The sequence below is a fragment of the Balaenoptera ricei genome, chromosome 15 (genome assembly GCF_028023285.1).
Source record: "Balaenoptera ricei isolate mBalRic1 chromosome 15, mBalRic1.hap2, whole genome shotgun sequence".
NCBI lineage: Eukaryota > Metazoa > Chordata > Mammalia > Artiodactyla > Balaenopteridae > Balaenoptera > Balaenoptera ricei.
This window is the reverse complement of record NC_082653.1, coordinates 51,675,095-51,691,301: the sequence shown is the minus strand read 5'-3', so window position 1 is coordinate 51,691,301 and position 16,207 is coordinate 51,675,095. Positions and strand designations below refer to the sequence as shown.

At 55.6% G+C, this 16,207-nt stretch overlaps 1 protein-coding gene across 7 annotated transcripts in view; it reads left to right on the top strand.

Annotated features, from left to right (window-relative positions):
* IFT140 (intraflagellar transport 140) overlaps positions 1 to 16,122 on the top strand; it is a 70,182-nt gene extending 54,060 nt beyond the window's left edge. For all 7 annotated transcript variants that reach the window (XM_059898770.1, XM_059898774.1, XM_059898769.1 and 4 more), the window contains 12 exons: positions 2,277 to 2,454; positions 3,018 to 3,208; positions 3,499 to 3,594; positions 3,795 to 3,927; positions 4,003 to 4,146; positions 4,506 to 4,634; positions 4,713 to 4,895; positions 7,867 to 8,073; positions 8,253 to 8,465; positions 8,537 to 8,703; positions 9,800 to 9,941; positions 15,343 to 16,122. In XM_059898770.1, coding sequence (XP_059754753.1) covers positions 2,277 to 2,454; positions 3,018 to 3,208; positions 3,499 to 3,594; positions 3,795 to 3,927; positions 4,003 to 4,146; positions 4,506 to 4,634; positions 4,713 to 4,895; positions 7,867 to 8,073; positions 8,253 to 8,465; positions 8,537 to 8,703; positions 9,800 to 9,941; positions 15,343 to 15,549 — 1,990 coding nt within the window. In that variant the 3' untranslated portion in view covers positions 15,550 to 16,122. The remainder of the gene's footprint in view (positions 1 to 2,276; positions 2,455 to 3,017; positions 3,209 to 3,498; positions 3,595 to 3,794; positions 3,928 to 4,002; positions 4,147 to 4,505; positions 4,635 to 4,712; positions 4,896 to 7,866; positions 8,074 to 8,252; positions 8,466 to 8,536; positions 8,704 to 9,799; positions 9,942 to 15,342) is intronic.
* The last annotated feature ends 85 nt before the right edge of the window (positions 16,123 to 16,207 follow it).

Sequence of the window (16,207 nt, the reverse complement as noted above, 5' to 3'; positions counted from 1 at the left end):
CCTGTCTGCTGCTGACGGGGTGCGTGGGCAGTAAGGGCCCAGGTCCTGCACTGGGTGCCCTGCCCTGTGTCGCATAAGCCGTCAGGCTGAGGGGCGCTCAGAGAGCTAGTCATCTGCTCTGCTCAGATCCTCTGGGCTGCGACTCATTCAGCCGGGCCTGTGCTAAAACCAAACTGGTCGGCCCTGGAAGTCCCCGCCCCAAGTTTACATTCCTAAAAGGCCGGGGGTCTTTGGAGAATCAAGGTTCTCAAGAAACATCTGTCCATCAGTTCCGGGAGGAATTTTATGTCCTTTGGATTTTTCCCACCAGAGCTTGTAGCAAACATGTCAGCTGAGTTCTTGCCACTTTCCCTCTTCCCTCGGCTGTGCTGGAAGCAGGGCTGCCCCCCTGCTCCCCCTGCTCTCACTCCAGCCGCCCTGTGGGTGGGGAGGCACCTTGGGGGTCTGTCAGCTCAGAAGACCCTGTGGGAGGGCAGCCCCTCTGAGGACTAGGGCTGGGGCTCCTGTGCACACAGTGCAGTAGATGGCCTCGAAAAGGAAGTTTTCCTCAAAGTTTCCATTAAAAGAGCATCAATTTCCCTCCTTAACTCATTAGAATCGCTTATCCTGAGCCAGTCTTTAAGTGGCTAATATCCGCTGAAAAGCAAGCAGGGGGTTTCAGGAACCGTAGCCCCTGCTTTGCTTGTCCTGGGAACAGCCCTTGGGCCAGCGCCATCCAGCTCTCTCCCGGGCTGGGCGGGGAGCAGGCCGGGCCACCTGCTGGGGCTCCTATCGGACCAGCCCCCAGCCTCGGGCTCGGGTGGAGTGGACAGCTGGGCTGGAGAGGGGGAGGGTGGCCGGCCTGGGAGCAGACCTTGAGTCAGGATGACCAAGTCCTTCAAGGACCCCCTCATCCATCGTGTGCCACCCCAGGGGCCCTTCCTGTTCTCCGCGGTCCAGGTCTTTGGCCCTGTCAAGGCCTCCCCTGCTCCTTCACGCGGACAAGCAGCAGTGTCATCTTAAGAGCAGAGACACACGGGAGGTTTGGACACAGTGTGTGTGCCACTTGGTGGGACGTGAAGCTGGGAGTGGTCAACCACTGCTCCGCCCCACCAGGGTCTCCACAGAGCAGCCCAAGAGGAGGGGCCTCTGGCTCGCTCTGGGAGCTTCTCAGAGGACAAGTCTTTCCCAAGAGTCGGGCCGCTCGGAGCCCATCTGCCCCTCACTTGACAGGGTGCAGATGCTACCGGACAGCAGGAAGCGCTCACGGCTCTGGTGGGGACTAGGCGGGTGTCCACATGGACTTTCGATTGGATGCACAGACCCCAGGACTCACATGGGGTAAAGCTGCCCATGGAGAGGCTGTCGGGAGTGGCTGGCACCCTGCTTCCGCGCTGATCGCCCAAGGGCTCCTTGAGAACGGACGGGTGGAGTCCGCAGTGACTCACGCATCCTGAGGGCCACCAGCCGCTCGCATCCCAGAAGTTACTTACTGGTCTGTTCTCCTCAGGGCTCTGGGGTCATCAGGGGACGGAGCCCCAGGAGGAGGGGCCCCAGAGCATCCTCCCTCCTGCCAGCGTCTTTTCTCAGGGAGGCCATCCTGGGTCTGAGGTTGTCCTGAGACCTGCTAGGGGGCGGGCAGGAGCCCCCATCAGCATTGGAGGGAGGGAGATGCTAGAAACCTCCAAACAAGGAAGGAAGACCCCGGCCCGAGCCTGTGCCAGAGGTGTCAGAAGGCAGCTCTGCAGGCCCGTCCCCGGGACCCCCGCCTCCATTCAGCACACGGCAAGGCCCACCTGGGTGTCATGCTTGTCCTCGTGGGAGTTGGGGGACCCCACTCCCCGCCTGACCCAGGGGCTCTGTGTGAGGGTGGAGGGAGCACTAGGAGTTCAGCCTGGCACAGAGGTGCCGGGTGCGGCGGGGGGGAGAAGCAAGTGTTCACTGAGGGGCACGGTGGGGCCTGGCAGCCTGCACAAGACACTCTCCAGGGTCTTCACAGGACCCCTTGCGGCCGAGGGAGGGAGCCTGCGCAAGGAGCAGGCACCAGGGCCAGCCGTGAGAGGTACACCAGCCCCTGCACCCCCGGGACACGGGTGTCTCACCCATTTTCTTCCCGGGAGAGTATGTGGGCCCCAGTTTGCCACGTTGCTCTGTGGGTGAAGCTGTTGGGCTCGCACGCGGCCCCCTTCTCAGAGACCATGTGTCCAGCCAGGTCCCCGTGCTGCCTGGCACGGGTCTTGCTGGGGCCCGAGTCGTGAGAGCGGCAGCTCATTGGAGCCACGTGTCCTCCACTGCAGCAAGGCTGTCTGGGAGAACATGGCGCGCATGTGCGTGAAGACCCAGCGGCTGGATGTCGCCAAGGTGTGCCTGGGGCACATGGGCCATGCGCGCGGAGCCCGAGCGCTGCGGGAGGCTGAGCAGGAGCCAGAGCCAGAGGCCAGGGTGGCTGTGTTGGCCATACAGCTGGGCATGCTGGTGAGTGGGCACCACCCCGATGGGCAGGCCAGCCTCCCACGCACAGTGTGTGCTTGTCCAGGCCCTTGGGTTGCAGGGAACAGAAACCCCCTCAAACAAGCTGAGGCCAAAATGGGGGTGGGGGGTAGGGAGCCCCCTGCAGAGCCCCCGAGGCCACCCCGCTCCACGCCGGTCCTCTCCCTGCCTCCTGCGTGTTCGCGGAGCTCACGGCCCCTTGTACCCCTGTGGCCCAGAGAGGCCGATGGAAGTCGCGGGAGATGCAGGCCGAGTGGCCGGGCACTGTCGATGGGGGGGACAGTCGGGAGCAGACACCTATGGGTCTGATGGGGTCTGGGTGGAGCTCAGACCCCCTGGCTGACGGGCAGGCCTGCCCTCTCCAGTGTCATCTTGACCATCCCCGCCCATGCCCCAAAGTGTCCATTCCACCGAGGGTGTGTTGTGGTCTCAGTCGTGGGTGGGTTGATGGCCCGGCCGCCCTGCCGCCCACCACGGTGGATCCCTGGTGACTTTCAGCTGCCGTTGGGGTCATCGTCGGTGCCGACAGGCAAACTTCCTTCCCTCAGGAGGACGCAGAGCATCTGTACAAGAAATGCGGGCGCTACGATCTCCTCAATAGGCTCCTGCAGGCCTCGGGCCAGTGGCAGAGGGCCATTGAGGTGGCTGAGCGACACGACCGCGTGCACCTGCGCACCACCTACTACAACTACGCCCGGCACCTGGAGGCCAGCGGGGACTGCAGCCTGGCCCTCAGCTAGTGAGCACGGGCGGGCAGCCAGGACCTCTTGTCTCTGCTGCCCCAGTGAGGGGGCCTCAGAGGTTCTCAGAGGAAGATCCGGGCCAGCTCCATCTCGGTGGGAGGCCTTCGGGGGGGGCCTGAGCTCTGTGCTTTAGGAGGAACTGCCAGGCCCTGGGTCTCTAGGCCGCAGCGCTGGTCGGGCCTGTGCCCCCCGGACAGTGCTAGTGGTGGAGCCCTTAGTCGGGTGCACAGGCCATAGAGCTGCAAGCTGAACCAGGGAGCGAGTGGCGCTTTCTCTTCTCCCACAGCTACGAGAAATCAGACACACACCGCTTCGAGGTGCCACGGATGCTGGCGGAGGACCTGCAGGCCCTGGAGCTGTACATCAACAAGATGAAGGACAAGTGAGTGGCCAGGCCCGGGAGGTCTTCCCCCCAGAGCCTCACACGTCAGCTGGTCCTCAGGGCACCGGGCGGGGGCCTCCCCCGGGGACCTCACTCGGGCTCGTCCACCCAGCGTTCATGTCTCCTGGCTGCTGGTGTGGGACCCAGGGCTCACTTCCGGCGGGAGAGGAGCCTGAGGGAGTGCATGCGGCTCCTCGCAGGACCCTGTGGAGGTGGTGGGCCCAGTACCTGGAGAGCCAGGCCGAGATGGACGCTGCGCTTCGCTACTACGAGCTGGCGCACGACTACTTCTCCCTGGTCCGCGTTTACTGCTTCCAGGGCAACATCCAGAAGGTAGGAGCCCCGGAGGGAGGCAGGCTGCTTGGCAGAGCGGGCTGCACGCAAAGCCCCTGTCCCTGGTGTCTCTAGGCCGCAGAGATAGCCAGCGAGACCGGGAACTGGGCGGCCTCCTACCACCTGGCCCGCCAGTACGAGAGCCAGGATGAGGTGCGGCAGGCCGTGCACTTCTACACGCGCGCCCAGGCCTTCAACAATGCCATCCGCCTTTGCAAGGTGAGCGCCCAGCCCCTGCCAGTGCCACCGGGTGGGGGAGGCTGCTTCCCACCTTCTGTTGAGAGAGTTTCAAACAGAAGGTTAGAGACTCATGTCGTGAGTGTCATACCCCTACCCAGGCAGATGTCTACCTCTCACGCCTCACTCTGCCCAAGTGCGCTCGGGGATGCTCCCTGCTATCCAGGCTCCTGAGCAGCAGGGAGGCTGTTCACGCCTCGTACTCAGTAGACCTACCTAGGAAGCTGCCGGACGCTCTGCATCCATAAAAGTGTTCCAGCCCAGGGTCCCACTTCAGGAAAAGTCGAAAAGGCGGAGAGCCCTCGTGTCAGGTAGTTCCCCAACGTTCTGTGCTCCCACAGGAGCACGGCCTGGATGACCAGCTTATGAACTTGGCCCTGCTGAGCTCCCCCAAGGACATGATCGAGGCCGCACGCTACTACGAGGAGAAGGGCGAGCAGATGGACCAGGCGGTCATGCTGTACCACAAGGTGAGGCCACCCGCCCCAGACCCCGGGCACAGTGGGGCGCCCAGACGGTGCTGCTCAGAGCTCCCCCACTGTCCACAGGCCGGCCACTTCTCCAAGGCCCTGGAGCTGGCCTTCGCCACACAGCAGTTTGTGGCCCTGCAGCTCGTGGCAGAGGACCTGGACGAGAAGTCAGACCCCGCCCTCCTGGCCCGCTGCTCCGACTTCTTCCTGGAGCACAGTCAGTACGAGAAAGCGGTGGAGCTGCTGCTGGCCGCCAAGAAGGTACGGGCCCTGCGGGCGGGCGGCCACCCTCACCAACCACGCTCACCAGGAAGGCCAGGCCGGCCTGTGCGGGACTCGCCGCCTGTTTCCAGTCATAGCCAAGGAGTCCACTTTCTTCTGTGTGTGTGTTGTAAAGGGCACATAACGTGAAAGTTACCATCTTAGGGGTTTTTGAGTGTACAGCTCAGTGGTATTAAGCACATTCACGTGTTCATGCAGCTGATCTCCAAGACCCTACTGGTCTCGCAGAACTCAAACTCTTCTGGCCCCTGGCACGCGCCCTCCACCTTTCTGTCTCTCTGAGTGTGAGTCTAGGGACGTGTGTCAGTGGAGTCGCTTGTCTTTGCGACTGGCTTCTCGCCCGAGCATAGTATCCCCCAGGCCGTCCACGCTGCAGCGCGTTTTGGAAGGTCCCTGCTGTTTGAGACTGAACCGTATTCCTCTGCACGGACAGACCACACCTGGCTTGTCCAGCATCCACAGGTGGACGTTCGGGTTGCTTTTTTTTTTGGCCACACCAGCATGGCTTGTGGGATCTAGTTCCCCAACCAGGGATGGAACCTGGGCCCTCGGCAGTGAGAGCACAGAGTCCTAACCGCCAGGGAATTCTCTCTACCTTTTGACTGTTGTGAATAAGTGTGAATGTGCGAACATCTCTTCAAGACCCTGCTTTCAGTTCTTTGGGGAATTTATCCAGAGAGGCAAGTGCTGGGTCACATGGTAACTCTGCTCTAACATTTTGTGGAACCGCCATACTGTTTCCACGGCGGCTGAACCGTTTGATGCTCCCACCAGCAGAGCACCAGGGTCCCAGTTTCTCCACATCCTCCCCAACACTCCCTGTCTTCTAGTTTCTGATAGTAGCTGTCTTAATGGTTATGTGCACTAACCTTCCTTAAGGAGAAAAATTCCCCTTGATGGAAACTGAATGGAGATGTAGAAAATGGTTAGTCACCCAGAATCAGCCTGTCCTAATTGGAAGATCTTTTTTCCTGCAGCCAGAATCACGCGTGCAGTGTGGTCTCTCATTATGAGTGATAGGAGAATTCCTGAGCAAGTGAAAAGGCACACACACCACGTACTTGGTTAGAGAGACCTACTGACTGGCCTCCCTAAGGCCGCTTCAGACTGACTCTGACCCCAGAAAAAATACCACAGGGCTTCCTCTAGTTAGATAAGTGGATTCTGTAGTTTTACAGTGAAAACCAGATAAGCCAGAAGAGCCGAGAAAAATCTGAAAAGAAGAGTATAGCAAGAGGTGATTAAACCTCCCAGATCATAAACTATATCAGTGCTAGAATAATTGGGGTTTGGTGCGTGATCGGGCCTATAGATCAGTAGGAAATACTAGAAAATCCAGAAATAGAGCCACATACAGGTGCACATTTACATGTGGTGAAGGAGCATCTCACAACAGTGGGGATGAGCCCTTTGGTGAATGGGATTGACACAGCCAGGTGGCCACTTGGGAAAAGTGAAGTTAAATCCTTCTCACCTGCTGCGTCTGAGGAAACTGCAGGCAGGTCAGAGATCTAAGTGCATAGGGAGGCGGCCCAGTGCCACCAGAAGCCACATGTGTCTCGTATGACCTTGAAAGAGGGAAGACATTTTCTAAATACAACTCAAAACCCAACAGCCATAGTGGGAAAGACTGATCAATTTGACCAAATACAAATTTGAAAATAGCACATGGAAAACAGCATAAACAAAGCAAACATGAATAATAAAATGGGAAAAAATGTATTCTACCTATATCCCAAAAGGCCAATCTTCTTAATATGTATAGAGTTTCTATAAACCAATAAGAAATCTACCAGCAACTCAAGAGGAAGGACGAAGAATATGGTCAGTTTGTTTTAAAAAGGAAATCTGGATGGTTCCTGAATGTCCGATACACAGCCTCACTCATCGTCAGGGGAATACAGATCAGACGCGAGGAGATGCCATTGTTTGTGAATTAGGCTAGTAAAGTGAAAAGGCTAGAAAACCCGCCAGGTTCTAGTGGGAAACAGTTGTGCTCAGGCTGCGGGTGGGAACATGGCAGCGGCGCCTGCCACAGATGACGAGCACATCTTCCTTGGTCCAGCGCTTCCTATCGTCAGAAGTCATGCTAACAACACACTTATACACGCGTAAGTGGCATAGGCACAAGGGCCGCTGCACCTGCAGGACCGCCCCTCCGAGTCTGGGCAGGATGCCCTGCAGGTTGCCGGCACAGCCGTCAGCAGCATCTCCAAGACATAGTTCTCTTTCTTCCCAAGACACATTCTTTTTTTTAAATCCACAAAGGGCTGGTTTATTTTATTTTTTTAATTTATTTAATTTATTTTTGGCTGCATTGAGTCTTCGTTGTTGCGCACGGGGTTTCTCTAGTTGGGCGAGCAGGGGCTACTCTTCGTTGCGGTGCGCGGGCTTCTCATTGCGGTGTCTTCTCGTTGCGGAGCACGGGCCTAGGCACGCGGGCTTCAGTAGTTGTGGCTCGCGGGCTCTAGAGCGCTCTGGCTTCAGTAGTTGCAGCGCGTGGGCTCAGTAGTTGTGGTGCACGGGCTTAGTTGCTCCACGGCGTGTGGGATCTTCCCAGACCAGGGCTCGATCCCATGTCCCCTGCATTGGCAGGCAGATTCTTAACCACTGCACCACCAAGAAAGCCCCCCAAGACACATTCTTAAGTGAAGAATATACAATTTTTCTTGAATTTTTAAGGAAAGTTAATTAAACTCCTTACTTTGAAAACTTGAAAAGAATTATAGAAGAAAATTAGTTTCTGGTCTCTTTTTCCTCCCACAATGAATATAACATTCTTCTGGGCTGCACGTTTCCTTGGTTGCCTCTACAGTATCAATAGCAAGAGAAGGTCACGTGCCCCCACCTGGCCGCACTGTTCCCCCCCACCCCATCCCAGGTGGCGGGGAGGTGTGGCTCTCCCCCAGGCCACAGGTGACTGCCCCTTGGTTTCTGTGGCCCTTCCCAGTATCACGAAGCCCTGCAGCTCTGCCTGGAGCAGAACTTGACCATCACTGAGGAGATGGCCGAAAAGATGACGGTGTCCAAGGGCTGCAAGGAGCTGTCTGAAGAGTCCCGGCGTGAGCTGCTGGAGCAGATTGCCAGCTGCTGCATGCGCCAGGGCAACTACCACCTGGCCACCAAGAAGTACACGCAGGCAGGGGACAGGCTGAAGGTGAGTGCGGCCCGGCACATGGGTGCCCCGTGGGATGAGCTTCCGGGCAGGGCTCCGAGGGCGCCTGCCAAGACCTTGCAGCCCAGAGCTCGCTTGTCCTGAAGACACACCTGCAGCGTCGGGCGGGAGCTCTGTCCACCTTGCCAGGAAGGGGCCAGCCCGGCTCTTTCTCTGTCCAGGCCATGAGAGCACTGCTCAAGTCTGGGGACACTGAGAAAATCGTGTTCTTTGCGGGCGTCTCGAGGCAAAAGGAGATCTACATCATGGCAGCCAACTACCTGCAGTCCCTGGACTGGCAGAAGGACCCGGAGATCATGAAGAGCATCATCAGCTTCTACACCAAGGGCCGGGCCCTGGACCTCCTGGCCGGCTTCTACGATGCCTGTGCCCAGGTACCGACCCCCCACTTCCAGGGGCCCCGGGTGGGTGGGGGACCCATGGGTCCTGACGCCTCCTCGTGCAGGTAGAGATCGATGAGTACCAGAACTACGACAAGGCCCACGGGGCGCTGACTGAGGCCTACAAGTGCCTGTCCAAGGCCAAGGCCAGGATCCCACTGGACCAGGAGGCCAGGCTGGCGCAGCTGCAGAGCAAAATGGCACTGATGAAGCGCTTCATGCAGGCCCGCAGGTGCGTCAGCCGTGGGGCAGCACGGCACTTCCAGTGGACGTTCTTCTAAGGAACGCCTTGGACAGCTGGACGGGAAGGGCAGGGTGTGCCGTTGCTCTATGCACGTCGGGGCTCCTCTGGTTCCCGCAGAACCAGGCTGACTCTTGGGAGGTTGTTCCAGAAACAGCCGAGACCTTTGAGGGAGGAAAGTGGTGGTCGGGGGAGGCAGGTTGGTGTCAGGAGAGGCTGTGTCTGAGGGGAGCCCGGGGCCTGCTCAGGTGCATGCAGGGGTCCGGCAGGTGGTTCTGGGGAGGGGGCCCGTGGGGTGGAGGCTCGGGCAGCACGCCGCCTGTTTTAGGACAGGCCATAAATCCAAATGTGTCCGGGACCTCAGTTTTTACTTATTGGCAGCTCGTCCAGTGCTTCCAAGACCCTCGTGTGGGCAGCAGGGCTCAGCTTCTGCCTAAACCAATGAAAGCACTTTGCTTATCTGAGCAGAGGCTTTCCAAAGACTTCCAAAAACATTTTGAATGCTGTTTATGGAGTGGGGCTCTTTGAAGGGTGCTCCCCCACTCGGATGTGTAGGTTCAGGAACGTCAGGGCTGCAGGAGGGAGGGGGCTCAGCCACAGGGCAGGGTGCTTGGACAGAGGGAGGGGAATGCGGGGGCCAGAGGGCCGGCCTGTGGGGGACTCACAGGACCTCCTGGTCCCACCCCCGCCTGCACGCACCGCACCAGGCACTGCGGAGACCCTGGGCGTCACTGTGCTGGCCTTTGCCTGGGCTGCCCTCCCTGACTGCTTCCCCACAGTGACTCACCCCCTCCATGCCCTCGCCCCTCTGCCCCGGGTCACGCTCCAGGCTGCTCCCTGGGCGGGACTGGCATTGACAGGCCGTGCCCTCCAGAGTCTAGTGCAGCACCAGTATCAGCCCTGCGAGCGGTCAGTACATTTTGTTAAAACAAATTAGTGAATTTATGAATTGACTTAATAAAGAATTAATTTAGTTCACGGGAATTACCTTCTCAAAAGCTGCATCCTCCAGGCCGAGAGCCTGCCCTAACCCCTGACGTGCAGCCGTGCCCTGGGTTGGGGCTCAGAATGTCCGTGCTCCCAGCAGGACATACACCGAGGACCCCAAGGAGTCGGTCAGGCAGTGCAAGCTGCTCCTGGAGGAGCCAGACCTGGACAGCACCGTCCGCGTCGGGGATGTATACGGCTTCCTGGTAGAGCGCCACGTGCAGATGGAGGACCTGCAGACGGTGAGGCCGCACCTGGGGCTGATGGGGTTGCGGGGTGATGGGGGTATCCCGGCTGCAGAGCCCCCTGCGGAGCTCGCAGTGGGGGAGGCACCTCCCCACGTTTCGATTTTCTTTTTGATTTTTCAGCCTTTCTTATTTTGAAATAATTTCAAACTGAGAAATTACAAGAATAATAGAACCCAGCCCTTTACCAGATTCACATTTTTTTAACGTTTTGCCACATTTATGTATTCATTATATGTTTTAAATTTTCTATTTTATACATAAAATGGGTATTTTCTGAGCCATTTGACAGGCACAGACATCCTTTCCTGCCCCTTCACTCCTCAGTTTGCTAATAACACTTGGGGTGCCCACCTCCTGGAGTTGAGAGAGTGTATGTAAGATGGGTGTCACTTCCTTAAATGTAGGATAGAATGTGTAAGTGAACCCGCTGGTCCTGGAGCTTTCTTTGTGGAAGGGTTTTGATAATTCAGTTTAACAGAGCAGTTCTCAAACATTTTGGTCTTGGGACCCCTTTACGCTGGGGAAGTTATTGAGGACCCTAAGAGCTTTCATTTATGTGGGTTATATCTACCAATATTTACTGTATTAGAAAATAAACTAATAAATTTGTAAAATATGTTAATTTACTTAAAAATAAAATAAACCCACTACATGGTAACATAGGTAACATTTTCATTTAAAATAACAGTATTTTTCAAAACAAAGACATCTAGTGAGAAAAGTAACTTTGTTTTACATTGTTGCAAATCTCTTTAATGTCTGACATAATACAGGACAGCCAGACTCTCCGTGTCTGCTTCTGCATTCACTGTGGCAAAATAAGTTGTTTTCACTGAAATATGAAATCTGTGATGAAAACGCAGCTTCACCCCAATGTGTAGGTGAGAAGGGGAGGACCTTGTAGCAGCCCTGTCAAGTATTCGCGGGTCTTAGACACCACACCACGCTCCACAAGTGGTGTTTGCTAAGTTAGTTGCAATGAGCAATCTGAAACCATGTCAGCGTGCTTTTTGTACTTGTTACCTTAAAACCCGTTGGTCTATCTTGCATCTTTTACACATACGTGATTTTGTAACATTATGGTGGTCGTTTGGAAAATACTGGTTCACTGGGTTGTGCAAATGTCAAAACATTTCATTACACACATCAGAGAAATCCTGTTGGCTAACATCACCAGCGATCTCATCAGGAAAGTCCAAGTGTTGGGTGGACATGCAGCTGGTGGTGGCTGCGATGTAGGTGGGTGTGTGGTGGTGTCTCACTGTGGCTGTAACGCACCCTGTCCGCGTGGCTGGCGGCGAGCCCCTGCTCAGGTCCCCTCCTGCGAGTGCTCACACCGTTCCCCTCGCTTCACTGCGTGTTTGTCTTCTTATTGTTGAGTGTGGCCTGGACGTTGTCTGCATCAGATGTGTGAGCTGCCGTGTTTTCTCCCCGTCTGTAGGGAGTTCCCTTTCATTCCTTGCCCTCCCCCTCCTTCTGGACTCCAGCCACTTGTATATATTGGCCCCTGGCTCAACTGATTCTCCTTTTCCCAGAATTTTTCCTGTTTTCATTTGGGGCGGTTGCTTTGCTGTTGCTGCAAGTTGACTGTCTTCCTTCTGCAGAGTCCGCTCTGCTGTTCCTCCGTCCGTAGTTTCACCTCCAGTGGGTCTGAACCGGCTCTCCTCCCTCCGTCTCCTGTGTCTCTTTACTCTGCTACTCTTTCCTCTGCCTTACTGAGCACGTGAAATATTTACTACTGTAAAGTCCTCGGCTCCCGTGTCAATTCCAGATGTCCCTATTGGTCGATTCTTCTCTTTGTTATGGTTCATATTTTCCTGCTTTGCAGGTCTGCAATTATTTATTGGATTCCAGACACTGTAAATGTTTTAGGTTGTCACGTGATGGAGTCTGTGTGTGTGTTCTTTTCAATATTGTTGAGTTTTCTTCTGGGATGAGGGTAAGTTACTTGGAAACAAATTTGATCCTTTTGTGACTGTATTTGGGAAATCTGTAATTATTTTTCCTTCAAATATTTTTTTTCTGCCTTATTCTCTCTTTCTGGGCCTCCAGTTAAGTGTTAGGCCTTTTCATATTAAGTGGATACACATTTGTAATTGATGTTCATTGTTATTGATCTTTTCTTCCTATTACTTGAATTAGGTAACATGACTATCTTCAAATATACTGACTCTTCTTTGGCTATCTTCAATCCGCTGTTAACCTGTCCAGCAAATTTTTCATTGCAGATTTTGTATTTTTCAGTTCTAGAATTTATACTTAGTTCTTTTTCTTTTTATTTTTCTGCTAAAATTTCCTATTTATTGATTCATTAAGAATGAACACTTTATACTTTTTTTTTAAAATTTATTTATTTATTTATTTTTGGCTGTGTTGGGTCTTCGTTTCTGCGCGAGGGCCTTCTCTAGTTGTGGCAAGCGGGGGCCACTCTTCATCGCGGTGCGCAGGCCTCTCACTGTTGCGGCCTCTCCTGTTGCCGAGCACAGGCTCGAGACGTGCAGGCTCAGTAGTTGTGGCTCACGGGCCCAGTTGCTCCGTGGCATGTGGGATCTTCCCAGACCAGGGCTCGAACCCATGTCCCCTGCATTGGCAGGCAGACTCTCAACCACTGTGCCACCAGGGAAACCCAACACTTTATACTCTTGAGCATAGTTGTAATTGCTGCTCCAAAGTCTGTGGCGCTAATTCAAACATCTGGATCATGTTGAGTTGGTCTCCATTATTTGTCTTTTCTCTTGAGTATAGGTGAGGTTTTCCTGTTTCTTTTTATGTCTAGCAGTTTTTTGTATTCCGGACATTGTGGATAACACATTGTAGAGACCCTGGCTTCTGCTATGTCCTCTTTCTGTCCTGTTTTCCTTAGGCAGCCACCTTTGTTGAGCTCAGAGTGTAAGCCCCCCCACCGTGGTGGGCGGCAGCAGGGCTCTCTGCTCAGTACATGGCTTTGCTCAGGCTCCTTGGCGTATGGCCGGTCCCCACCACATGCAGAGTCAAGGTCAAGCAGAGGTCAGGGCAGAGCCCACACTCGGAATCTGTCCGCTCCACGACTGTCTTCACCGTTTCCTCACATGCCAGCTGCTGTGGTGGATGCAGTTCTGATTCTGGTTCTTTTGGCCAGTAAGGGTGTGGTTTCTTTGTGCCTTTTACTTCCCCCAGTGGCCCTGACTGGGCCTCCCCGAGGCAGAAGTTACAACAAGCAGAAAACTCACCCAAGTGTTGGCTCCCCCAGCCCACCTGCCCACGGTTGTTCTCCAGAGCCTTTTGCATTTTGCCCAGTTTTTTTTTACATGAGTCCTTGTTACCTTAAAAGTGAGTTTTTTTTACGTGAGTCCTTGTTGTTTGGGAGGGGGGCTGTTCTAATGTGAGTTACCCTGCCCTCACCAGAAGCCTCTGTCCTCGTTCTTTTCGGTCTTAGTCCTCTAGTAACCAGCAGCAGAACCCCACCTGGCTGCATTTTCCCTTCATGTTCTAAAGGGCAGCACACAGACTGTGCTATAGTCCACGTGCTCTGCCCACGGCCTGTCCCTCACAGGTAGTTCCTGGTGAGGCTGCAGTGACCCCGAGGGACCCCCGCCTTCCTTTCCCAAGTGCTGGCAAACCCAGGATTGACAACTCATTCAGAAGAGTTGCCAGTGGGCCAGGCCGGCCTCCCGGGGTGCAGTTCCCAGTTTCCCAGGAAAGCCAAGCATCTGTGGCCCAGGTCTGGGGGGTCAGCACCATGAACTCAGACTTCCCGGCCCACTTGCTCACATCCTCCCGGCCCTGCCACTTCCACTCACCGACCCCTTTTGTTGTTGGGGAAACAGCTCTAAAGTGAATCCCAACAGGTTCCCTCTTTTTTGGAGAATAAAGCAAAAGTGGACTGCGGAGATGCTCAGACCACTGAATCCTCAAAATTAACAGAAAAATCACATTTCAAGTATTTCACCAAATTCTTTGTTGTCTCAAGCCTTGTTTGAAGCCCGTAGGATTTAGTAACTTTAAATTTTAAAAAATCTATAAATAAATTGAGAAAGGATAGGCCTGCATGAGTTTCCTCCCCGGGTGGGGGCAGGGGGCACAGAAGCCCCCGCTGCTGCTCCGGGGTCTCCGCGTCCCTGGGACGTCCCTCCCGCTCGGTCCTCATGGCCCCATCCTGAGTCCAGTCCTGACAGACTGCCGACCCTCCTTCTGGAGACGCTGTTTCCCTTGACCCCAGTGCACCTCTAGGCCCGGCTGTGTCGTTCCCCGCCTCCAGGTGTTCTCTCTGGCTTCCCCGCCGTCTCCCACCCCCTCCCCTCTGCGTAGGCTCCCCCACCCAAACCCCACAGCTGCCCAACTCCCTCCACCCTTGCTGGGCTGGGCTTCTCACCAAAGCGCCCACTGGCCTGGCTTGGTCCTCCTTGTACCTGTGTCCTGTGTGCCCAGCACGGCACCTGGCTCACAGCTGGCCCTCAGCAGACACCAAGGGGCGTCCCCTGGTGCCTGGATGTCTCCTTCCGTCGCTGGAGGGCTCCTGGGCACTTGCACACTGCATCCTCCATCCCTCCAAACACCCTATTTTATCTTTATGATCTTTATTGTTTATATCAGACAGTTATATCTGTCTGAAATAAGATCATTCTAAAATTTTATCATCTTTAAGAAATGCTAAGATGTGATTATTTCCTCATAAAGTCAAAAAGCTCCTTGAAATTTTGTTCATATTCTGAATTGATAGTGTACCCGCAGAAGCCACGTGAGGCCCTGTTCCAGCTCCTTGTGCTTGCACATGACCCTCCATGTGGGTGCAGGCAGGTAGAGCAAGTGTAAGCACACCCGTCCTGCCTCAGACCCCACCCCGAGCTGCTGTGCGGCCCCCGTGCCCCCCCCTACATATTCCCACTGGTAGGACCAGAGGAAGTCCTACAGGAAAACCACTGACAATCCCATAGTTCACCAGCCCCAGGCCAAGGACCACACACACATGAGACTCACTAACCACAGGCCAATTAACTGGGGTAAACTGGAGGCCTGGTCAAAATACACAAGACAAACCATCTGTATGTTGCTGCCGGCCCTCCGGCCCAACAAGCACACACCCCAGAGTGAATGAAACAGACGGGAGACATGAATCCATCCTTCCCTCGAGGTCTCCCTGTGTGCATCCAGGGTGGGTGGACCCTCCGGGGAGCGTGGTCCCCAGGCACACAGGGTCCTGGTAACAGGCTGCCCATGGGACTCCCTGGGGGAGCTCACAGCACTGACCACCGGAGCCTGAGCCTCGCTGCCCACAGATGCCACCAACGCTTGGGAAGGCCAAGAGGCCACCTGAGCCCCTTCACCAAAGGTGTCCCTCCCCTGTTCACTCTGCCCCCGGGCTGGGCCCCTTGTTCCACTGTGCGCTGACCAGTCACGGCTGTTGTGTGTGACCCAGGCCTACAAGTACCTGGAGGAGATGCGGAAGAGAGTGCCCTCCACCAACGTATCGTACTACGTGAGCCAGCGCACTGTGGACGCCGTGCACCAGGGCTTGGGCATCCCTCTGATGCGCACCATGCCGGAGCAGATGCGCCACAACAGCGTGGAGGATCACAAGGAGATGGACGAGGAGGTGATGGAGGAAGTGGAGAATGGCCCCTGAAGGCCTGCTGCTGCCCAGGCTCTTCTGGGACTTACCAGTCATTGTCAGTAGCAGGAGCCCGACGTACCTGGTGAAAGTTTTGTGTCTGAGTCCGTAGGCAGAGCTGTGAGAAGATGCACTAGCCTCTGAGGGGCATCAGGGGGAGGGTCTCTAAGCCACCCCTTCTGAGTCCCTGGCCCCTGCAGGGTTTTGTTTTAGCCCCTCGGCAGTCAAGGGAGTTGGTTCATTTTTCCCATGACATTCCCCCAAGTACAAGGTGTAAAGCCTAAGAAACTGAGGGTGTCCCCATATTCCCACCCCCCCCCCTCCTGGCACCCACACAGGTTGCCCGGCAGTGCATCTGACTGGTTCCCACAGGACACCCCGTCCTGACCACAGGGAGCCAATGGTTGGCACTGGGCTGCAGCCAGAGGCTCTGTCTGTCTAGGCCGCGCCCTTTCCGTCACCAGCTCCCACCGTAAGGGGCCATCAGGGACAGCACCATGATGAGGGCGGGGGGGCTGTCTCATGCTTTCCCACCCCCAGCTCCACCCACCAGCTGCCGAAATTCTCCAAATAAAGTCTGTTTTCTCAGAGGCCCGTGTCCCCTTCCTGCCCCCATTTCCATGTCTCCCCTTCAGGGGACCGTGTGTGGACACCAGGCTCCCTGCAGGAGTGA